Source organism: Solanum lycopersicum, chromosome 6 (genome assembly GCF_036512215.1).
Source record: "Solanum lycopersicum chromosome 6, SLM_r2.1".
NCBI classification, from domain to species: domain Eukaryota; kingdom Viridiplantae; phylum Streptophyta; class Magnoliopsida; order Solanales; family Solanaceae; genus Solanum; species Solanum lycopersicum.
The window spans coordinates 7761875-7785336 of record NC_090805.1 but is presented as its reverse complement, the minus strand read 5'-3'; the positions used below and the strand labels follow the sequence as shown (position 1 = coordinate 7785336).

At 36.9% G+C, this 23462-nt stretch overlaps 1 protein-coding gene across 1 annotated transcript; it reads left to right on the top strand.

Annotated features, from left to right (window-relative positions):
- The first annotated feature begins 15734 nt into the window (after window positions 1-15734).
- On the top strand, window positions 15735-23248 carry LOC138349203 (uncharacterized). The gene is made up of 3 exons (XM_069299534.1): window positions 15735-15798; window positions 15894-16168; window positions 22553-23248. The coding sequence occupies exons 1-3, from the start codon at window positions 15735-15737 to the stop codon at window positions 23246-23248; spliced, it is 1035 nt and encodes a 344-aa protein (XP_069155635.1).
- Window positions 23249-23462: the final 214 nt, after the last annotated feature.

The following is a 23462-nucleotide window of genomic DNA, read 5'->3' as shown; positions in this document are numbered from 1 at the left end:
AAGATCTCAAAAAAAGAGATGATACGACCTCTTGGAATAGAATTTTCCTCCTTCCACTCTAAAATGGGCAAATTTGGAAAGTTAAACTTCACCACTCTTGTTATACAATCTATATAGGCAAAGCAAGCATGCAACCAATCCATACCCAATATGACATCAAAATCAAACATATCAAGTTCTACAAGCTCAACATAAGTTACTCTATTGGGCAACATTATAGGAAAATTTCTATGCACCCTCTTTGCAACAACTGACTTACCCACCGGGTAGACACCATAAAAGGTTCATACAATATATCAGGAAAATGTCAAATTTCTTAGCTATCAAGGGAGTAAGAAAAGATAATGTAGCACCCAGATCAAGTAAAGCATATACGTCAATAGAGAAGACTTTCAACATACGGTCACCACATCGGGAGAAGTCTCTTGCTCACCCCTAGAGCAGAGAGCATTGAAGCGATTCTTCTTCGAAGCATCATTAGAACCACTTGCTTGAGCTTGAGCACTACCCTTGTCTTGACACCTTACATTAGGACAAACCCTAACCTTTTTCCAACTTTAACCATAACCAAAATAATTATTCGGTCCTTTAAGACAATCACTATAATGCTTCTTGCCACACTTTCCACAAGTTGGCTTCTCGGTTGGTGAACTAGTACTCTTTCCTTTTTTTTACACTTAGGGTTAAACACCCAATCATCCCTAGCCTTAGGAAACTTAGAAGGAATTTGATTAAAAACCCTTCTCTTGAACCTAGGCTTGTCTTGAATCTCAAGCCTTCCCTTTGAAGAGCCACCATCAAGAGATCTTGCCTTCTTGGCATCTCTACTCTTCATCTAATACCTTGCCTCTTCCACTTGTTTAGCATGAACTATGAGACGAGTAATGGTAATATTTCCATGTAGCATATCCGAATGACACACTTCTTGCAAATCATCTGACACTCCCATCACAAAGCGGTTCATTTCATCCCTGGGGCTAGAAACAAAAAAAGGAGCATATTTTTACAATTTAGTGAATATCAAATAGTATTCAAGAACACTCGTACCTCCTTGGCGAAGGTTGATGAACTCCACCACCTTGGATTCCCTCTTCTGCCTAGGAAAGATCCTATCAAGAAAAGCCTTCTTGAACACTTCCCAAGTCATCAGTCCACCCTTAAACGGCTTATTGTCCCTCCATTTAATATATCAAGTTTGGGCCACATGTTTGAGTTGGTAAGTGGCTAACTCGACCTTCTCACTAGTAGACAACCTCATGGCATAGAGGATCTTGTAGATTTCATCAATGAACTCATAGGGGTCTTCTTAAACCTTTGACTCATAGAAAGTAGAAGGATTCATCCTCGTAAAATCCCTTAAACAAGAGGCCATGGTAGCAACTTGTTGGTTTTCTCGGGGTACAACCTCCCGATTAGCTTGGGCATAGAGGATCTTGTAGATTTCATCAATGAACTCATAGTGGCGGCTTGTGCATTGGTAGTAATGGCTTATGCCATTTGAAAGAGAGTGTCCCTTATGCTTTCATCCGCCAAAGGAGGAGGATTGACAAGGGATTGGTCATCATTCACATCTTCCTTAAGCGGATGAACTTGATCACCACGGGGAGGAACTCCCGCATTGCAATCTCTTTTTCGTTGCCTTTAATCATAATAAGGGGATTAGATGCAAAAGCACATAGAGATAACACTCTAAAGGCACGATATTTGACTTACAAGAAAGTGAGAGTTTCCTAAGCCTCTCATAGATTTCTATTCATAAGTGTGGCGCTTCACAATTATGAATAAAAACCTATATAGACGTGGTTGAGAGAAACATCGACTCAAAGATATTTAACCTCATTCTCTGATACCAAATTTGTCACATATGGGATCTAGGCGTCGTCATCCTCTTTGAGGTCTAATACTAACCTCTTAGATTACATCATTACATTCATAGGTCAAATTTAGCAGAAAATTTAAAACTTTTTACTACTTCTACATTGAGGTATACATAGATCTCTACATACACGTAATAGATATATATCGAGTACACACAGACACTTTGCATAGGAAGATTACTTAGTCTTTTACTTTTATTTCACATAGATATATATAAAACACAAAATATTCATAATAGTCGTCTCATCTCAGAACCATCCAATAAGAGTATATAAAATTGGGTCTAGCCCATGCATCAAAGTAAGAATGCCTCACCTGGTCTATACAATGTTTCGTACTAAATGGAAAAGAAAGAACCATAGAAGTCTTAAACTAAAAGAAAATCCATTAAGTAGATAGTGGCATCGCCCTCGGAAATTTATAGTTTTTCTTTCAACTTGGGTCCTCTTCAAGGACCCTTAGATGGGTCCTTGGGGAGTCATTCCGATTTTTCCACCCTAAATATGTTCTTCAAGATTTTAGGAACCTTACCTATAAATTTTAGATCCAAAATCTACCTAAAACCTCATGAAACATACCAAGGCACGCTAGTATGTCTCAAGGCTATCTTTCAAATGTCCGTTTCACCTCCAAACTCTCTCAAACTCTATATACTACCTCTAAACACCATAATTTATCATTTTAGGACCTAATAATCTCAAGGCACTAAATTGTAGGATCTATTTGGACCTAATTCATATTGGGTCCTTACAATATCCCCCACTTTGGAGACATTTGTCCTCAAATGACACCTTCTTAAACACTTCTTTAAAGGACCTATTCTAGAATAGCAGAACAAACTACAAGCATTATACCTAAATGCACATATCCAAATCAAGGAAACAATTCAATTCCAAGCTATTCATAACTACACATAATCATATAAAGACTTATAAAAAGGCTCTTTATCCCCCACATGGGAACAAGCCACACATACTTTTCTAACATCAATTCCTCATCATAGGGAAGCATCAAGTTTAACAAAGAAAATCATAATCATATAATTTTAGAAATTTTCATAAATTAATAAAGAGACACATACCGGAAAGGAATATAAGGAGATCAATTTTAAGTTCCTTGGATTTGAGAGTGAAGAACCTAGAATTGGATTTAGGAACAACTTCCCCACCATTAGTAGCAACTTTATTGCCTTAGGTAAATCCATCATCATGTGACCATTCTCACCACATCCATAGAATCATCTCTACCGGCCAAACACTTACCCTAATGCTTCTTACCAAACCTAGGCAAGTAGTCGAGAATACTCATTCCTCTCTTGAGGTCATATTAGAAGCATTAGATTCACCTTGTCCAAAAACATTTGTCTATTCTTAGAACAACCATGTCCATTGGCTCCTCCTTGTCCATCCTAATTCTCTTTTTCTCCTTCCTAATCTTGGACTCTTTTATCTGCTGAGCAAACACCATAAGTCGGGCGATATCCATATCATCAGCAAGCATGGCCATATGACATTCTTCTTCCACTAGTTCGGACACCCTCTTCATGAACCTATTCATCTAAGTCTCTAGGGTTTTCCACAAAACTTGGAGCATATTTAGACAAAAGAGTGAACTTCAAAGCATACTCCTTAATACTAAAACTAACTTTCTTGAGTTTATGAACTCCTCCAACTTAGCCTCTCTCAATAACCTAGGAAATAACCTATCAAGGAAAGCCAACTTAAATGTCTCCCATTCTATATGGCCCGCTCTTAAAGGTCTACTATCTTTCCCTTGCTCATACCAAAGTTATAACGATCCTAAAAATAAAATAGGTAAACTAGATAGATGTGAGTGTTTCATGAGTTATTAATAATTTTAAATGATGAATTTTATCATTAGAAGTCAGTTGGTGAATTTTCGAAGTGAAACATCCAAGAACGTCCGTGACGTTTGGAAAATGTGACTTGGACTGTACTAGTGTGTCCTTGATTTTGGTGCATGTTTTTAGGTAGCTTTTTTCTGTCTAAAATAAGTGGGGATGACCTTATAACCTAGATTTATGTACCAAGGGTCTAAATGTTTGAGTAAAACTCCTTGGGGACCGCCTTAAGGGTCCCCAAAGAGGACCCAAACGTTGGACAAGGGAGCTGCCTAAGGCAGCGTGCAGTGCTAAGAATTAGAAGCCTCCTCACGTTGCACCCCTGGCACTGAAGATGATTGTTCATCGTGTGATTGGAACGAAGATACTGCCTCAAAATGTTGAAAGGCAAGAATCAATAGCTCCCTCCGCGACGCGCAGCCAAGTCCCATATTTGGTCGAGTTATTTTTAAGTCAAATTATAATTTGGAAAAGGGTCCAATTGGTGTAGGGGTATTTTTGCAACTTTGGGATTATTTCTATACTGTTTTAGGTCACTTTAAACCCCATTTCACCCAATAATTCAAACCCTAAATATCACTATCAAAATCTCTCCAAAACCCCTCCAAAAACCTCCATTTTTAAGAAGCTTCAAGCTCAAAGGAAGAAGGTCATTTCTTCAAGTTTCTTCAACACATTTCGTGGGGATTTTTATATTGAAGTATGTTAGTTCATACTTGACTCTTCTTTCATTAAAGGATCCAATTTAAATAATTTTTAAAAAGGGTTTCCAAACTCCAAATTCTTCTATTTTGAACTCTAAGCATGGGTCTTACATGAAAACGTTTAGTGAATGTAATATGTTATTTTTCAATGTTATTTGATGATTTTAAGGTTAAAAAATCAATTACCCCATGCTCAATCAAATTTCTCAACCTTTCGCTTATGAAGTGGGTTGAATGTGCATTATTTGGTAATGTTAGAACTATGGTTTTGTCTATATTATGTTATGATTAGGTACTGAATTATTATTCTTTATTATGATTTTTTTGGTGAAATATTAAGGAAAGGTGGTAAAGGCTTGGATGAAGGGTAAGTTTTTCTATCTTGGCTAAGTTATATTGAAGTAACTCTTGAGTGGTATGGTCCACTTTTGGTGGCAGTGTTTACTTGAAGTATATGAAGTTATATGTGTATTGTGAGAATGGACTTGAAGGCATGATATGTGAAGTAAAGTGATGATTTGATATGTATATGCATGATACGTATTAGAAGGATGAAATGAGTATCTTGAAGGGTGTATGTCAGAATGAAGTATGCATTGATATGTGAAGTATGATAATGTGTGAATTGTGATCAATATGGGTATGAGCATGTATAGAAGTTAATGTTATGAATAATGTCTATTACTTGAAATATGTGCTCACATTTACTCAGACGCACACTTGAATGTATGAAAGAAGTCAATGAATGAAAATGTGGGATTGTATGGTGGACACTCTTCATGAGTAGAGATAAAGTGTCTAGACCATCCCTACTTTTCCAAAGAATGAAAAAGGGGTATTTTGGGGTGAACACTCTTCGTGAGTTAATATGAAGTGTTTAGTATCAACCTCAATATTTCCGATGAGATTTCCAAAGATAGGCTAGAGGTTGGATACCCTTCGTGAGTTAAGATGTGGTGTTCAACATTTATCTCTTAACCTATAATTCAATGAATTTTTAAGACTCCACGGGGGAGTTATTCTTAACACCGAAAAGATATGAAGAAGGGTTGGGTACACATTATGAGTAGAGATGTTCTATCCAATGTACCTCTTGAGATGTGTGCTCCTCGCTAGTAGATAATTAGTTACTAAGTAACAATATCCTTATCCCTTAGATATGTGACCACGTAGGTGCATCTATTCAATATCCCATATAAAGGCTAAACACAATGACCCTACCTTAGGCAAGTAGGGATCCCTATCCGGTAGGGATTAATACCAGGATTCTATGTCTAGCTCTCATGATTTATATCGGTTAAAGCTAGCCCCCACAAATGTATGCAAATAAATAAGTCTTCTTAAGGGTGTACTACTTAGGGTAGGTGGTGGAATGGGACGCTACCTATATATTGCACAAGTAGACATTTGGAGGGAGTCTTATGAATGGGTCGTTATATGATGCAAATGAAAGCAGTATGACTATATGTTCAACGTTAAGGAAGCATGTTGATGTTATGACTTGTATGATGAAATCTTAGTATATTATGAACGCTATGTGCCTATTCTAAGGTGATTCCCTAAGGAGCACTAAGTGGAAGTGGTAGTATGGGATGCTACTTTCACATTGCACCAAGTGTAACTTGGGGGTTGCCTTTGAAGATGGTTCTTATGTGAAGTTTCTAAGTATATGTATGTTTCTATAGTGTCCTTGGTATTGAATGGTGACTTACATAAATGAAATGAAGTATGTTTATCATTAGAAGTCTTAAGGATCTCTTAGGTAGGGATTGAGGAGATTGTATGGGCAATCTCCTTATGTCTTACTTAGGGGCGACATAGGATAACTTAGGATAGGATTAGTTCATGTGTGATTTTGGGTTTACTGTAAGTATGCTCCTATATTAAGAAAAAATTATGTTTTACCCTATGTGCTAAATGATGATACTATATGATGTTCGGTAACTAATTCATGAAGGTTTTTACCAAACTAGCATGACTTCTATGTTTCAACTAAATTGTCCCTTTTCTTATGATTTTGCATAATGACATGATAAGTATAATGTTTGTACAAACCCCATAATTTGTATACTCTATAAGTATAGGTTGGAGTCAAGTTGAAGATTAGTAGGCAAGCTTGGTAATCGACTCTCTCAAGACTAAGTATGTCCTCATATATTCAAGGGCATAGTCTATGTTTCTTTAATTCTTCTTTAAGACTTGTATAAGCCTATTTATGTATTCCTTTCAATGTAAAGGGTCGTGCCCCAAAAATTTTTAAGGTGTGTCTACAAGATTGGCTTGTGACGACGAGACTTATTCCTTAGCTTTTATAAAAGATGTTTCTTATTATTATTGCTACGAAAATTTTTCGCACGAATATTCATATCTTATGTAATGATGATAACTAAGAGGCTTGTGAAAGACCTCTGTGAGGTTAAGCACGCCTTGTTTCGGCCTAAGGGTTGCCCTAACTTCTAGGTTGTACTTGCGGGTCGCAAAAATTGGGCCACATCTTTCAATAATAGGTAACCAACTCTGCCTTTTAAATAGAAGACACTCCCATGATTTAAAGCACCTGATACACCTCATCAACCAACTCAGTTGGATCTTCCTCGACTTTGGAGCTATGTAACTCTGGTGGATTCATTCTCAAGAACTCCCCTACTCTAGTAGCACTCATTCCTCCTATAGGATTAGCCGGAGCCACCTCTCCACTATTAGCTTAGATCGTTAAGGTTTGAGCCAACAAATTCATAGAAGCTCTAAATTTCTCAAGCATAGTATTCCCTACCAGAGGGTCATTAGGAATTTGAGGATGACCATGTGCTTGCACTTGGGGAGGTACATGCCCTTGCACTTCGGGAGGCATATCTTGCTCCCCCCCCCCTCCCATCTCCTTCTCTTCTAACACTATCTCTACTGCTAGCCATAACCTACTACATCATAGGAAAACATTAGAAGAAGAACTTACTCAAGCCAAACTCTATGGCACGACTTGAAGAATGAAGAAGTGAAAATTTCTTAAGCATCCTATGCCCCCTACTCATAGATGTGTGGCAACTCACACGAATGATTAAGACTCTACTAGACATGGTTTTGAGACATCCTAAGAACATTTTCATAACATTATGCTCTGATATAAAGTTTGTCATGACCCGCATGTACACCCTAGAAGTTAGAAAATTCTTAGGTCATAACATGACGTACATGACCTCTTGGACGTCTTATACCAGCCCTTGCACATCATTCATTAGATATAAATGAAAAGTACTCAAAATTTAAAACTTTTCTTTCAAAACGTAATGCGGAAGCCATTTCATAAAACGTCTAACATACGTCTCAAAAACCATCTATGAAATCATGCGTACAATTGACTTGTGTCATGAACCATTGAAGTATAAACATGAAAAGATATAAAAGACATCATGGTGGTGGTGTCCTCGGATGCTATGAGGACTCACCATTCTTCTTTTCTTGGAAACCTTGAAACTTAACCCAAGCCACTCAATCTTCTCAAGACTTTACATGGACAACATGTAGCTAATATGTGTTAGTACGATATGAACTAAGCATGGAAACTATTGTGCAAACATAATATATTTCAAAGGTTTAGTCAATAAGACATAATCATAAGAGATAAAGATATAGGTGTAACACTTTTAAAATACAAGACAGTCGTAAAGCTAAAATACAAGACAGTCGTAAAGCCTAACATAGGTGTTATGAGGTTTAAATAAAGTACTAAAGTCCATTTTAATGAACTTAGGTCATTTTAGAATATTAAGAACCAAAACGACCAAGAACATTCATGACGTCAGGAAGTTAATTCAAAGAGGTACTAGCGTGCCTTAGCCTATTTGACTAGCTTTTAAGAGTCATAAATGTATGAAATTGGTTTTTAAAAAAAGTAATTGATAGGTGTTTGAGTTTTTTCATGGTCAAAACTTCCGGGTACGACTCCCCAAGAACCAACCAAGGATCCTTGAGGAGAACCCTCTCAGTCTGAGACAACACTGCCAGAGCAGTATGCATCGACGATGAAGGAAACGGGCAATTTGCGGACCAACGAGGCGTTGATGCCACCATTGTCCCATACTTATCCAATAGGAGGAAGCCTCTCTCTTTCACAGTCTCTGAACTCATCGATGGAGTGTTGGACTGAGGGGAGGTGAGTTCGTAGACTCACAGACGGCCCGTCGACAAGGTTCCATCCGTGAGGGTCCTAAGTTGTTGCACGTTTTTAATACAGCTTATTTAAAAAATTAGGTGGTTTAGTGGTTATATATGGATTAATGGGAGACTAACTAAATAATTTAACTCACAATATAAATACCCTTAACCCTCATTAATATAAACACAACTGACATAATAAACACTCTTCCTTCTCTCTTCTTTCTCTCTCTTCTTTCTCTCTCTAATTGAACTCACCATTGAAGACTATGAAGGATAAGGGTTTGGGGGCTCGAAAGTGACGAATTCACCATCAATTATTCATCAAACTTTAAGGTATGTAATTCACCTTTGAGACTCTTTCCTCAAAGGTTTCCTTCAAAATGAATTTCAAAAGTTCAATTTTCATATAGGTTTCATCCAATTACGAAATTAAAGTTATGAATAGAAATGTTGATGATTTATTTAGGTTATATTGATTATATTAACATATATTTTAATTTGATTATGGTAATTTTTAGTGGTTTGGTCTAAATTGAAGAACATGATCATCAACCCCTAACCCTAGGTTGTGATCTTGACCTATATTGTATTTTGATTATTCAATTGACATAATAATTGATTAGGTTACTATCCTATGGTGTTTTTATGAATAAATTAAGATGAATTATAAACCTATCATGCTATTTCTTGAGATGTTATTTAGGTTATGACGTATATTGTGAAATTAGCCTACGTATCTTGTCTTAAGCTACAATCTAGTGTTGAATTGTGTTATAAAAATGCAATTATCCTTGTTATCTTATTGGTTATCATTGTGTGATGATGTTACTCCCCTAATTGGTTTATTTATGGGTTGATGGTAATACCTTGATTATGAACTATGAGAATGACTTAGTAAGTCTTAGAATCTCAATTTTTACTTCCAATTGTGATTAATTGTGGTTAAGTCATGATGTTATATTCGAGTATGCCTTATATTAGGATCATAAAGTTGTATGATGTTGAACTGAAATGTCTTGACTATGTTGTGAGGTTTATTAAGGTGTATGTGATATAACGATGCTGATAACTATCAATGTGCCTTGATATGCTATGAAATGTTAATGTGTTAACCTCACTTATATGAATTGTGATGAAAGGACTATACTCAGGCAATTCTTATTGAGCTATTGATGATGATGATTATAAAAGGGATATACCCTATGACCTAAACTAAGACGATTTCGAATTAAAGGCTTAAAGACATTTCAATAAAGGTACTTAGATTAGCACCAAGTGAACTTGACAATGAGAGGTGATGACTTCCCAAAGAGAAAGATTCGCCCTATAGTTCTACATGAGATGTTGACTTCCCAAAGAGGAATACTCATCCAATGGATTCCCATGAGAGGAGGACCCAACTAGAAAGTGGTATCAAGAGGTAATATATTATCTCATAGTTCTTGAACTATGTTGCTCCCATAGGAAGACTAGCTAGTGGATCCACCAAGAAAGCTACATTTCTGTTTGGTTCTACTTGGTCGGTAGACCACCTTTCATCGGTGTAAGGTTTTACAACACCGGATCCCACACTTAGATTATGTGGTCTATGACGGTTAAGGAAAGTGTAACCTAAAGTAAAATTAAGTAATAAAGTATAAACTAACTAAGGTGACTTGAGAGGTTCAACTTAGCCTAGGTAGGAGTATGGGACTCTACCTATTCCTTGCACTAGTTGACTTTGATGGAAGCTTTAGGAAGTTGATATTATATATGCATATGATAATGATGTATATTATGATAAAATGTTGAGGCTACAATGTAAATGACTATATATGATGGTGATTAACCTCTTGATATATGTAGTTGGATTATTGTTAAAATTGGACAATGATTAGGATTTCATGTTAAGTCTACTTGAATGAGCAAGGTTATTGGCCTTTGCTTAGTCCTTGCACTTGTTGACTTTATAAGGATTCATGAGTACTTATCTTGCTTATTATAATATGATTGACTCTTATTCATTTTGTGATTTGTTCCTTAATGAGAGGGTTTTAAGTAAATTATGGTTTCAAGTATGTTGGACTACATAATACGTGTTTGAGTTAGTAAGCATGTGTGGTTGATTTGTATGACTTGATTGACTTTGCCCAAGACTTTTAAAAGGGTAAAATGGCATGTTTTAACTAAATGTCCCTAGGTAGCATATTTTGATATTATATGTGCATATGTTCTCATACTTAGTACACGTGGAGTACTAACACCATTTTCTTCCCTTTTCCCAAACATTTTAGGTTTCGATTGTTGAAGAGCTTGGAAGGAAACATTGTTGAAGTCTTAGATTCTTCATTTCATCAAAGTAGGGTAGGTCCTCAACTTTGGAGGGAAATCTTACGGTCTTTTATGAGCTTAAAGACTCTTTCATTTCTTTTGTTTTTAATTGAGTAATATACTTTTGTATGAACTATATGTGGTTTTGTTGGATTGATGTAAGGGCTATTCCCAAATTTAGTACACTACGAATAGATGGTTATGATATGAGATGACTTTTATGACTACAGTATTTTCGATAGAATAATTTTCAATAAAATTAGAAGGCTATGTAACCTTCCTATACGAAGGGTCTATGTATACTCGATACGACTATATATTATGTGTATATAGAGGTGTATATAAACTTCCAAGTAGATGTAATGAAAAGCGTTAAATTTTTTCTGTATTTTCAACCTATGAATTAATGACATTAGACTAAGAGGCTAGTCTTAGTCCTTAAAAAGGAAGACAATACCGGTTACGTTAGGGGGTAAATCCGGATGTGACAAACTTGGTATCAGAGCATGAGGATGAATATCATTGAGCTATGTGTCTCTCTCTATCACATCTATGTAGATTTGTATTCATAATTGTGAAGAGCGCCACACTTATGTATAGGAATCTATGTGATGCCAGGAGTCGCTCTCTTTCTTGGAAATTCTATATCGTGCTGTTAGAGAATACTTATGGTGTTCTTTTGCATTTAAACTTATTATTGTGATTATAGGAAGCATGAACTCTCAAAGGAATGCGGCTCGAAGACTTGAAGAGGAAATTTCCAATGCGGGAGCTCCTCCCCGTGGTGAGCAAGTCCCTCCACTTGAAGGAGATGCTAATGTTGACCAAGCTCCAGTCAATCCTCCACACTTGACGGATGGAGATATAAGGGCTTCCCTCATTCAATTGGAACAATCCACGACCGTCCAACCCCAAGCTATGACGTCCCAAGCCAACTGGGAGCTTGTCACCCGTGCTTAACCACAAGTCACTACTATGGTTTCCCGTTTAAGGGACTTCACTCAAATGAACCCTCCTACATTCTACGGGTCTAAGGTTGATAAAAACCCCCAGAATTCATTTATGAAGTCTCTAAAATACTTTTGACTATGGGTTTTTGTATATGTGAGAAGGCCGAGTTGGCTACTTATTAACTAAATGATGTGGCACAACAATGAAGGCATAATAGGCCATTGAGGGTTGGTCCGTTGACTTGGCAGATCTATAAGATGTCTTTTATAGATCGGTCCTTCCCTAGGGATATGAGGGAGGAAAAAGTGGTGGATTTCTTAAACATTCACCAAGGAGGGAGGAGTGTCCATGAATATACTTTAGAATTCATTAAATTTTCCAAATATGATCCTTCTTTGGTTTCCTATCCTAGAGACCAAACAAGACGTTTTTGTGATGGGGGTATCAGAGGACATACAAGCGGAGTGCCATTCATCCATGCTACATGACAACAAGAACATTTCCCATCTTATGGTGCATGCAGGAAGGGTTCAGGAGGCAAGGGCTAAGAGAAGGAGTAGAGATGCTAAGATGGAAAGATCATTTGATGGAAGTTCTTCAAAGAATAGGCTTGAAATACAAGACAAGCCTAGATTTAAGAAGTGGTTGTCTAATCAAGTTCCATCAAAGTTCCCTAAGGCTCTGAGGACAAGGGGAATAAATTGAGATCTAAAAAAAAGAAGGAGTGGAAAATTCACCAAATGAGAAGCCTACATGTGCCAAGTGTGGAAAAGGTCATCTTAGTGAGTGCTTGATAGGAACGGGGAATTGCTTTAGTTGTTGAAAGAGTGGTCACAAGATGAGCGATTGTCCAAATTTGAAGGGTCAAGAGAGGGGTGGTAAAGATCAAGCAAGTTGTTCTAGTGATGCTCCCAAGAAGAAATGATTATTTGCTCGCCGTTCTAGGGTTGAGCAAGAAACTTCTCCCGACGTGGTGACCGATATGTTAAAAGTCTTCTCTATTGATGAATATGCCTTTCTTGATCCCGATGCTACTTTATCATTTGTTACACCTCTAGTAGCCAAAAAGTTTGATATTTTACCCGATATTTTGCGTGAACCTTTTATAGTGTCTACTCCGGAGGGTGAGTAAGTTGTTGCAAAATGGTGTATAAAAATTGTCCAATAATGTTACCCAATAGAGTTTCTTATGTTGATCAAGTAGAACTCGATATGCTTGATTTTCATGTTATATTGGTTATGGATTAGTCGCATGCATGCTTTGCCTCCATTAATTGTAGGACAAGAGTGGTGAGGTTTAACTTTCCAAATGAATCCCTTGTTGAATGGAAGGGGGTAAATTATATTTCTAGAGGTCTTATTATTTCTTGTCTAAAAGCATGCAAAATGATCTCAAAGGGTTTTCTATACCATATTGTAAGAGTCCAAGACCTAGACTCCAAAGTTCCTCCCATTGATTCGGTCCCCGTAGTGAGTGAGTTTCTGGAGGTCTTTCCTAATGACCTTCCCGGTATTCCTCCCAAACGAGAAATTGACTTTGGCATTTATTTGCTACCGGATACAAATCCCATATCAATTCCTTCTTATCGGATGGCTCCAGACGAATTTAAAGAGTTGAAGGCTCATAAAGGATTTATTAGATATGGGTTTTATGAGGCTTAGTATTTCTCCATGGGGTGCTCCAATTTTGTTTGTAAAGAAGAAATATGGGTCCTTGAGAATGTGTATTGTTTATCGCCAACTCAATAAGGTCACTAATTAGAATAAGTTCCCTCTCCCTCAGATTGATGACTTGTCGATCAACTCCAAGGGGCTAGTTACTTTTCGAAGATTGACTTGAGATCGGGGTAACACCAACTTAGGGTTAGAGGTGAGGATGTACCAAAGACGTCCTTTAGAACTAGGTATGGTCACTATGAGTTCTTGGCAATGTCTTCCGGTCTCACTAATGCTCCGGCGGCGTTTATGGACCTAATGAGTAGAGTGTTTCGAAATTACCTAGATTCATTTGTCATTGTCTTCATTGATGATATCTTGGTATATTCAAAGAGTGAGGGTGATCATATGGGTAATTTAATATGGTATTGCAAACCCTTAAAAAACATCAATTGTTTGCCAAATATAGAAAGTGTGAGTTTTGGTTGAGGTCGGTGACATTTCTTGGGAACATCATCTCTAGTGAGGGAGTTGAGGTAGACATTAGGAAAACGGAGGCGGTGAAGAATTTTCCTAGACCATTGACTCCAACTGGCATTAATTTTTTCTTGGTTCTAGAGGCTTATTATCGAAGGTTCATGGATGGTTTTGTATCCATTACATCTCCTTTGACTATTTTGACCCAAAAGAGTAAGAAATTTGAGTGGTCGGAGGCTTGCAAGAAAAGTTTCCAATTGTTGAAACGTAGGATTACATCCGCTCTGGTGTTGACTTTACCAGATGGTACAAAGGATTTTGTTGTGTATTGTGACACATCCCTAGTGGGTTCAAGGTGTTTGCTTATGCAACACGGGAAAGTGATAGCCTATGACACTAGGCAACTTAAGGTACATGAGAGAAACTATCCCACACATGAACTTGAGTTAGCGGACGTAGTGTTTGCTTTAAAAATTTGGAGGCATTACTTGTATGGGGTTCATGTTGATGTCTTTACCGACCATAAGAGTCTCCAATATGTGTTTACCCAAAAATAGTTGAATCTCCGACAAAGAATGTTGTTAGAGCTGTTGAAAGATTATGTTATAAGTGTCTCTGTCACCCTTGCAAGGCTAATATGGTGGCAGATGCCCTAAGTCGTATGACTGTGGGTAGTTTACATTGACGAAGCCAAGAAGGACCTCGCAAAGGAAGTTCATAGGTTGTCTATGTTGGGGTGAGGTTGGAAGGTTCTTTGAATGGGGTGTAATAGTTCATCATAACTTTGAGTCATATTTAGTGGTTGAGGTGAAGTCCAAAAAATACCTTGATTAAACATTAATGGAGATGAAAGAATCGGTACTCGACAAGTTAAATGAGTCATTCTCTTAAGGGGGGATGGTGTGTTTAAGGTGTCAAGGGAGATTGGGTGTTCCCGTTGTAGATGGGTTGATAGATTAAATCACAGAAGAAGCCGATGGGTCCCGCTCTTCAATTCATCTGGGTTTGACCAAAATGTACCATGACCTAAGGGAGTTATATTCGTGGGAAGGTTTATAAAGGGACATAGCAGAGTTTGTCTCTAAGTGTCTGAATTTCCAACAAGTAAAGGCTTAACACCAACATTCGGGTGGCTTACTAAAAGAGATCCAAATTCCTACTTGGAAATAGGAAGGCATCAATATGGACTTTGTAGTAGGTTTACCTCGGACTCAAAATTCATATGATTCCGTATGGGTTGTTTTGGATAGGTTGACTAAGTCCACTCGCTTTATTCTAGTCAAGTCTACCTATTCGTCAGTGGATTATGCAAGAATCTTCATATACGAGATTTTGTGTCGCCATGGTATTCTGTTATCCATCATATCATATCGGGGCACACAATTCACATCTAGGTTTTCGAGATCATTCCAAAAAGGGTTGGGTACTACGGTAAAGTTGAGCACCATTTTTCATCCCCAAATGAATAGTCAAGTGGAGAGTACTATTCAAACCCTTGAGGATATGCTTAGGGCATGCATTATTGACTTTAAAGGGGATGGGATAAACATTTGCCATTGGTGGAGTTTGCCTATAATAATAGTTTTCATTCATCCAATTTTGTGGCTCCCTATGAAGCCTTGTATGGTAGGAGGTTTAGGTCTCCTTTTGGATGGTTTAAAGTGGGTGAGCCATAACTTCTGGGTCCTGAGTTGATTTATGAGACTTTGGAAAAAGTTCATATCATAAGAAACCGGTTGCAAATGGCCTATAGTCGTAAAAAGTCTTATGCCGATCATTGGAGAAGGGATTTGGAGTTTGAGGAAGGTGATAAGGTGTATTTGAAAATTTCACCAATGAAAGGGGTGGTTAAATTTGTCAATAAAGGGAATTGAGTCCTCTTTATGTGGGTCTGTATGAAGTCTTGCAAAGGTTTGGTAAGGTTGAATATAAATTGAAAGTCTTGCAACGGGTAGATAAGGTTGACTATAAATTGAAACTTCCTAGTGAATTGGCTTTGGTTCATCCGGTTTTCCATGTTTCTATGTTGAAGAAGTGTATCGTTGATCCCGAGTCCATTCTTCCTATTGAGGGTATTGGTGTCAAGGATAACCTATCTTATTCGGAATTTCCAGTTCAAATTCTTTATAGGCAAGTCAAGAAGTTAAGGACTAAAGAGGTGATTTCCGTAAAGGTGGTATGTAAGAATCATCTAGTTGAGGGTGCAACATGGGAGGCCGAGGCTGATATGAAGTACCATTACCCTAATCTTTTTTATATTTAAGGTTATTCATTATTTTTAATAATATAAATATGACTAGAAATTGAAGTTTCTTGATTTTTGGGTGAAGTTTTGCAAAATGTGCATTTTTGAATACTTCATTGTGAAGTTATAGTGAAGTTGGTGCTTTAAACTTGAAATTTTGTGTTTTGCTTGTTTTGAGTTATGTTGTGCATCTTTATATGGTGAGTATTTATGAAATGATATGTAGCATGTTTGTAAGTTGAACTTTGTGCTAATTGACTCATATAATGTTTGTTGAGCTCATATGTGTTGTGAGAAGGAAATACTTCATGATGAAGTGATTTGAGCCTTATCTGTTGTAATTCAAGTTTTAGAATTTTCCTTGTTGACATGACATGATTTAATTTGATTTGACATTGTAGATTGGTTGGGCTAATATTCTTGAGTCTATTCCTTTATTCAAAAGAATTTTAGTGTCATTCGGGGACGAATGTTCCTATGGGGGGGATAATGTAACTCTTTTAAAATCCAAGACGTGTCGTAAAGTCTAACATAAGCGTTATGAGATCTAAATACAGTTTTAAGTCCATTTTGATGAATTTAGGTCATTTAAGAATATTAAGAACCAAAACGTCCAAGAATGTTCACAACGTTCGGAAGTTGGTTCAAAGAGCTACTAGTATGCCTTAGCCTATTTGACTAGCTTTTAGGAGTCGGAAATGTATGAAAATTGGAAAAAAGGTATATGATATGTGTTTGAGTTGTTTCATGGTTGAAACGTCCAGGTACGACTCCCCAAGGACTAACAAAGGGCCCTTGAAGAGGACCCTTGCAGTTTGAGGCAACACTGTCTGAGTAGTATGCATCGACAATGTAGGAAAGAGGTCGTGTGTGGATCAAAGGGGCGTTGATTCCACCGTTTTCCCATAATTATCCAAGATGAAGAAGCCCCTCTCCTGCACAGTCTCTGAACTCATTGGCGGAGTGCAAATCGGGGGGGTATGTCCGTAGACTCACAGACGGCCCGTCGGCGGGGTTCCGTCTGTGAGGGTCCTAAGTTGCTGCACATTTTTAATCAGATTATTCAATTAATTAGGTGGTTTAGTGGTTAATTAGGAATTAAGGGGAGACTAATTAACTAATTTAACTCCCAATATTAATACCCTAAGCCCTCATTAATCTAAACGCAACTCACATAATAAACTCTCTTCCTTCTCTCTTCTTTCACTCTTTAATTGAACTCACCATTGAATACTATCAAGGATAAGGGTTAGGGGGAACGAAAGGGATGAATTCACCATAAATTCTTCATCAAACATTAAGGTATGGATCTAATTCACCTTTGAGACTCTTTCCTCAAAAAGTTCCTTCTGAATGGATTTTAAAAGTTGAGTTTTCATGTGGGTTTCATCCAATTAGAAAGTAAAGTTATGGATTTATTTGTTGATGATTTATTACGTTATATTTAATATATTAACATGTATTTTAATTTTATTATGTAATTATTGATGGTTTGGTCTAAATTGAAGAACATGATCCTCAACCCCTAACCCTAGGTTGTGATCTTGACCTATCTTGTATTTTGATTATTCAATTGACTTGGTTATTTATTAGGTTACTATCCTATGGTGTTTTTACGAATAAATTAAGATGAATTATAGGCCTATCATGCTACTTCTTGAGATGTGATTTAGGTTATGAAATATATTGTGAAATTAGCCTACATATCTTGTCTTAAGCTACAATCTAGTGTTGAATTGTGTTATAGAGAATCAATTGAACTTGTTATCTTATCTAATATCATTGTGTGATGATTTAAATCCCCTAATTGGGTTTAGTTATGTGTTGATGGTAATACCTTGATGATTAACTATGAGGAAGACTTGGTAAGTCTTAGAATCTCTATCTTTACTTCCAATAGTGATTAACTGTTGTTAAGTCTTGATGTTATATTGGAGTATTCCCTATATTAGGATGATAGAGTGGTATGTTGTTGAATTGAAATGTCTTGACTATGTTGTGAGGTTTATTAAGGTGTATGTGATATAAGGATGGTGATAACTATAAATGTGCCTTGATATTCTATGAAATGATAATATGTTAAACTCTCTTATATGAATTTTGATGAAAGGACTGTACTCGTGCAATTCTTATTAAGCTATTGATGATGATGATTATACAAGAGCTAGTCCCTACGACCTAAACTAAGATATAATTGCTAATTAAAGGCTTCAAGACATTTCAATAAAGGGACTTAGCTTAGCACGGTGAACTTGACAATGAGAGGTGATCGCTTCCCAAAGAGGAAGATTTGCCCTATAGTTCTACATGAGATATTGACTTCCCAAAGAGGAATACTCATCCAATTGATTCCCATGAGAAGATGCCCCAACAACCAAGTGGTGTCAAGAGGGAATATATTATCTCTTAGTTCTTGAACAATGTTGCCCCCATAGGAAGAATAGCTAGTGGATCCACCTAGAAAGCTATGTTTATGTTAGGTTCTACTTCGTCTAGTAGACCACATTCCATTTATATAATGTTTTACAACACCGGATTCCACACTTAGCTCATGTGGTCTATGTCGGTTAAGGCAAGTGTTCCCTAATGTAAAATAAATTAATAAAGTATAAACTAATTAGGATGACTTGAGAGGGTTAACTAATACCAGGTAGGGGTATGGTAATCTACCTATGCCTTGCACTAGTTGACATTGATGAAATCTTTAGGAAGTTGATATTATATATACATATGGTAATGATGTATATGAAGATAATATGTTACTATTGTAACACCTTGAAAATCCAAGAAGTGTTCTAAAGCCTAAGATAGGTGTCATAAGGTCTAAGTACTATTTTTAAGTCCATCTTATTGAATATAGGTTATTTACAATGGTTTAAGAATCAAAACGTCCAAGAACGTCCATGATGTTCGGAAGTTGGTTCAAGGAGGCACTAGCGTGCCTCAACCTATTTGACTAACTTTTAGGAGTTAGAAATGTATGAAAATTGGCAAAAAGGTAACTAATAGGTGTTTGAATTGCTCAATGGTCTAAAGATCAGGGTACAACTCCCCAAGAACCGACCAAGAACTCTTCAGGAGGACCCTTGCAATTTCAGGCAACACTGCCTGAGCAGTGTTCATCGACGGGACAGTAGACGGCCCGTGTGTGGACTGACAGGGCATCGGTGCCACCGTTGTCTTACAGTTAGACAACTGGAGGAAGCCTCTCGCTTGCACAGTCTCTGAACTTATCGACAGAGTGCCGGACAAGAGGGGGGATAGGTCCGTAGACTCACTGACGGCTCGGCTCGTCAACGAGGTTTCGTCTGTGGGGGGTGATATTCTTGCACGTTTTAGTGATAAGTCATTTAATTTAATTGAGTGCTTTAAGGGATACTTAGGGATTAAGGGGAGACTAATTAACTAACTTAACTCTCATATAAGGGCCCCAACCCCAATTAACCTAAATATAACTTACAAATTAAACTTTCTTCCTTCTGTCTTCTTTCTCTCTCTACTTGAACTCACCATTGAAAACTAGCAAGGATAAGCTTTTCGGGGATGGAAGGGAACGTTCATCATTAATTCTTCAAAAATGTTAAGGTATGGGATCTAATTCACCTTTGAGACTTTTTCGTCAAAGGGTTCCTTCAAAATAGATTTCAAAAGTTGAGTTTTCTTATGGGTTTCATACAATTACGAGATTGAAATTATGGATTGAGTTGTTGATAATTTCATTAGGTTATATTGAATATATTAACATGAATCTTATCTTGATTATGGTAATTGTTGATGGTTTGATCTAAATTGAAGAATATGATCCTTAATCTCTAACCCTAGGTTGCGATCTTGAGCTATAATGTATTGTGATCATTCAATTGATTTGGTTATTGATTATCCTATGGTTTTATTATGATTAAATTAATATGAATTATAGGCCTATAATGTTATTTATTGAGATGTGATTTAGTTTATGATGTATAATGTGAAATTAGCAATGTATCTTCTCTTAAGCTATGGTCTAGTGTCGAATTGTTTTATAGAGATGCAATTGGCCATTTTATCTTATTGCTTATCATTGTGTGATGATGTTACTCCCATAATTGGGTTTAGTTATGGTTTGATGGTAAGACCTTGATGATGAACTATGAGTAAGACTTGGTAAGTCTTAGAATCTCTATCATTACTTCCAATTGTGATTAATTGTGGTTAAGTTATGATGTTACATTGGAGTATGTCTTATACTAGGATTATAGGGTGGTATGATGTTGAATTGAAATGTCTTGACTATGTTGTGTGGTTGATTAAGGTGTATGTGATATAAGGATAGTCAAAACTATCAATGTTCCTTGATATATTATGAAAAGCTAATGTATTAGCCTCACTTATATGAATTGTGATGAAAGGACTTATACTCATACAATTCTTATTGATCTATTGATGATGATGATTATACAAGGTGTAGATCCTATGACCTAAACTAAGCTATGATTGATAAATAAAGTCTTAAAGACATTTTAAAAAGGGACTCAAGCTTAGCATCGACCGAACTAGATTAAGGAGTTTCCCTTCCGGCCTAGTGAAGGTAGGAGCACTACATTACTCTTGAGATTGGAGACTATAATGCATGGAGCAAAAAAAGGGTCCAAACTTTATCTCCTAGTTCTTTATCTATGTTTCCCCTCATAGGAATACTAGCTAGTGGATTCACGTAGTTGTTATATTTCATGTTTTGGTACTACCTTGACAAGTAGTCCGCCTTCTTTTGGTGTAGGCTTTTATAACACCAGTTTCCACACTAGATTATTTGGTCTATGTAGGTTAAGGCAAGATTTTCCCAAAAGGTAAAATTAATTAAAGGACTTGAATTCTAACGTGGATAACCTAAGAGGTATAGCTTAGTATAGGTAGGGATATGGGACTCTACCTAAACATTGCACTAGTTATCCTTGAGGGGAGTCTTAGGAGGATGTACTTATATATGTTTATCTTATAATGATATTGTACATGATGAACTTAGAACATCGTTGATACTATATGTTGATTAGTTCACTTATGAGTATGCCTTGGGTTATAATGTTAATAATATAAGAATAAATGTAAATCTAAATGTTATGTAATGTGAAGTTGGACATTGGTTCTGATTTCTTGTTGATGCTACTTGATCGAGAAATGTTATGGGCTTTTCTTGGTCATTGCAATTTTTGACTTGATAAGGATTCATGAGTAGTTTTCTTGCTTATTACGATATGATTGACTCTTATTCATTCTTGTGATGTTATTCCTTGATGATAGGGTTGTAGTAAATCATGGTTTCAAGTATGTTGGACTACGTATTACTTGTTGAATTAATAAACATGTTTGGTTGGTTGACATGTTTTCACTAAAAGTCCTTTTTTAGCATGTTTTCTTTGTATATGTGCATAAGGTCTCATACTTAGTACATGTGGAGTACTAACCTCATTTTCTTCCCTTTTCCCAAACATTTTAGGTTCTGGTCATTGAAGAGTTTGGAAGGTGACATTGTTGAAGACTTGGACTTTTCACTTCATCCAAGTAAGTTAGGTCCTCAACTTCCTAAGGCAATGCCACTATCTAGCTTACGCACTTGTTATGAGCTTAAAGACTCTTTCTTTTCTTTCCTTTTTCAATTGAGTTTATACTTTTGTATGACCTATATGTGGTCTTGTTGGATTGATGTAAGGGCTATGCCACTATTGTGATAATTGTTTATATGGTATGAGATGAGAAAATCTTTGAGACTATTTCTCTATCTTATATATATATGTGTGTGAAATAAACGTAGAAGGCTATGTAACCTTCCTATACGAAGGGTCTATGTATACTCTATACGACTATATATTATGTGTATGTAGAGGTCTATGTAAACCTCCAAGTAGTTGTAATGAAAGTTTTAAATTTTTCTGCATTTTTCAACCTATGAATGTAATAACATGAGACTAAGAGGCTAGTCTTAGTCCTTCAAAAGTACGACAACGCCGGTTACGTCTAGGGGGTAAACATGGATGTGACAAACTTTGTATTAGAGCATCAGGTTGAATATCGTTGAGTTATATCTCTCTCTATATAACGTCTATATAGGTTTGTATTCACATTATGAAGCGCGCCACACGTATGAGTAGGAACCTATATGATGCTTAGGAATCGCTCTCTTTCTTGGAAATCTTATATCGTTCCGATAGAGTATACTTATAGTGTGCTTTTGCATCTAATCCTATTGTTGTGCTTATATGAAGAATGAACACTCGAAGGAATGCGGCTCAAAGACTTGAAGAGGAAATTGCTAATGCGGAAGCTCCTCCCGTTGGTTAGCAAGTTCCTCCACTTGAAGAAGATGCTAATGTTGACCAAGCTCCAGTCAATCCTCCAACCTTGACAGATGGAGATATAAGGGCTGCCATCATTCAATTGGCTCAAGACACCACCGTCCAAGCCCAATCTATGACAGCCCAAGCCAACCGGGAGTTTGTGACCCATCCTCATCAACAAGTCACTACTATGGCTTCCCGTCTAAGGGGCTTCACTCGCATGAACCCTCTTACTTTCTACGAGTCTAAGGTTGATGAAGACTCCCAAGAACTCATCAATGAAGTCTCTAAAATACTTTTGGCTATGGAGTTTTCCTCCAGTGAGAAGGCTGAGTTGGCCACATATCAACTCAAGGACATGGAGCAAGCTTGGTATGTGCAATGGAGAGATAATAGGCCACTGAGGAGTGGTTCGGTGACTTGGGAGATCTTTAAGGCGGCTTTTCTAGATTTGTTCTTTCCCATGGAGATGAGGGAGGAAAAAGTGGGAGAGTTCATCAATATTCACCAAGGAGGAAGGAGTGTCCATGAGTACTCTTTGGAATTCATTAAGTTTTCTAAATATGCTCCTTCTTTGGTCTTTTATCCTAGAAACCAAATGAGTCATTATGTAACGGGGGTGTCCGAGGACTTACAAGAGGAGTCTCATTCATCCATGCTACATGACAACATGAACATTTTCCATCTTATGGTGCATTGAAGAAGGGTAGAGGAGGCAAGGTCTAAGTGAAAGAGTAGAGATTTTAAGAGAGCAAGATCATATGATGGAGGTTCCTCAAGGAATAGGCTTGAAATACAAGACAAGCCTATATATAAGAAGCAGGTTTAAAATAAAGTCCTTTCTAAGTTCCTAAAAGCTAGTGGTGATAGGGTGTCTAACCCTAAATTCAAGAAGGGAAAAGGCACTAATTCAC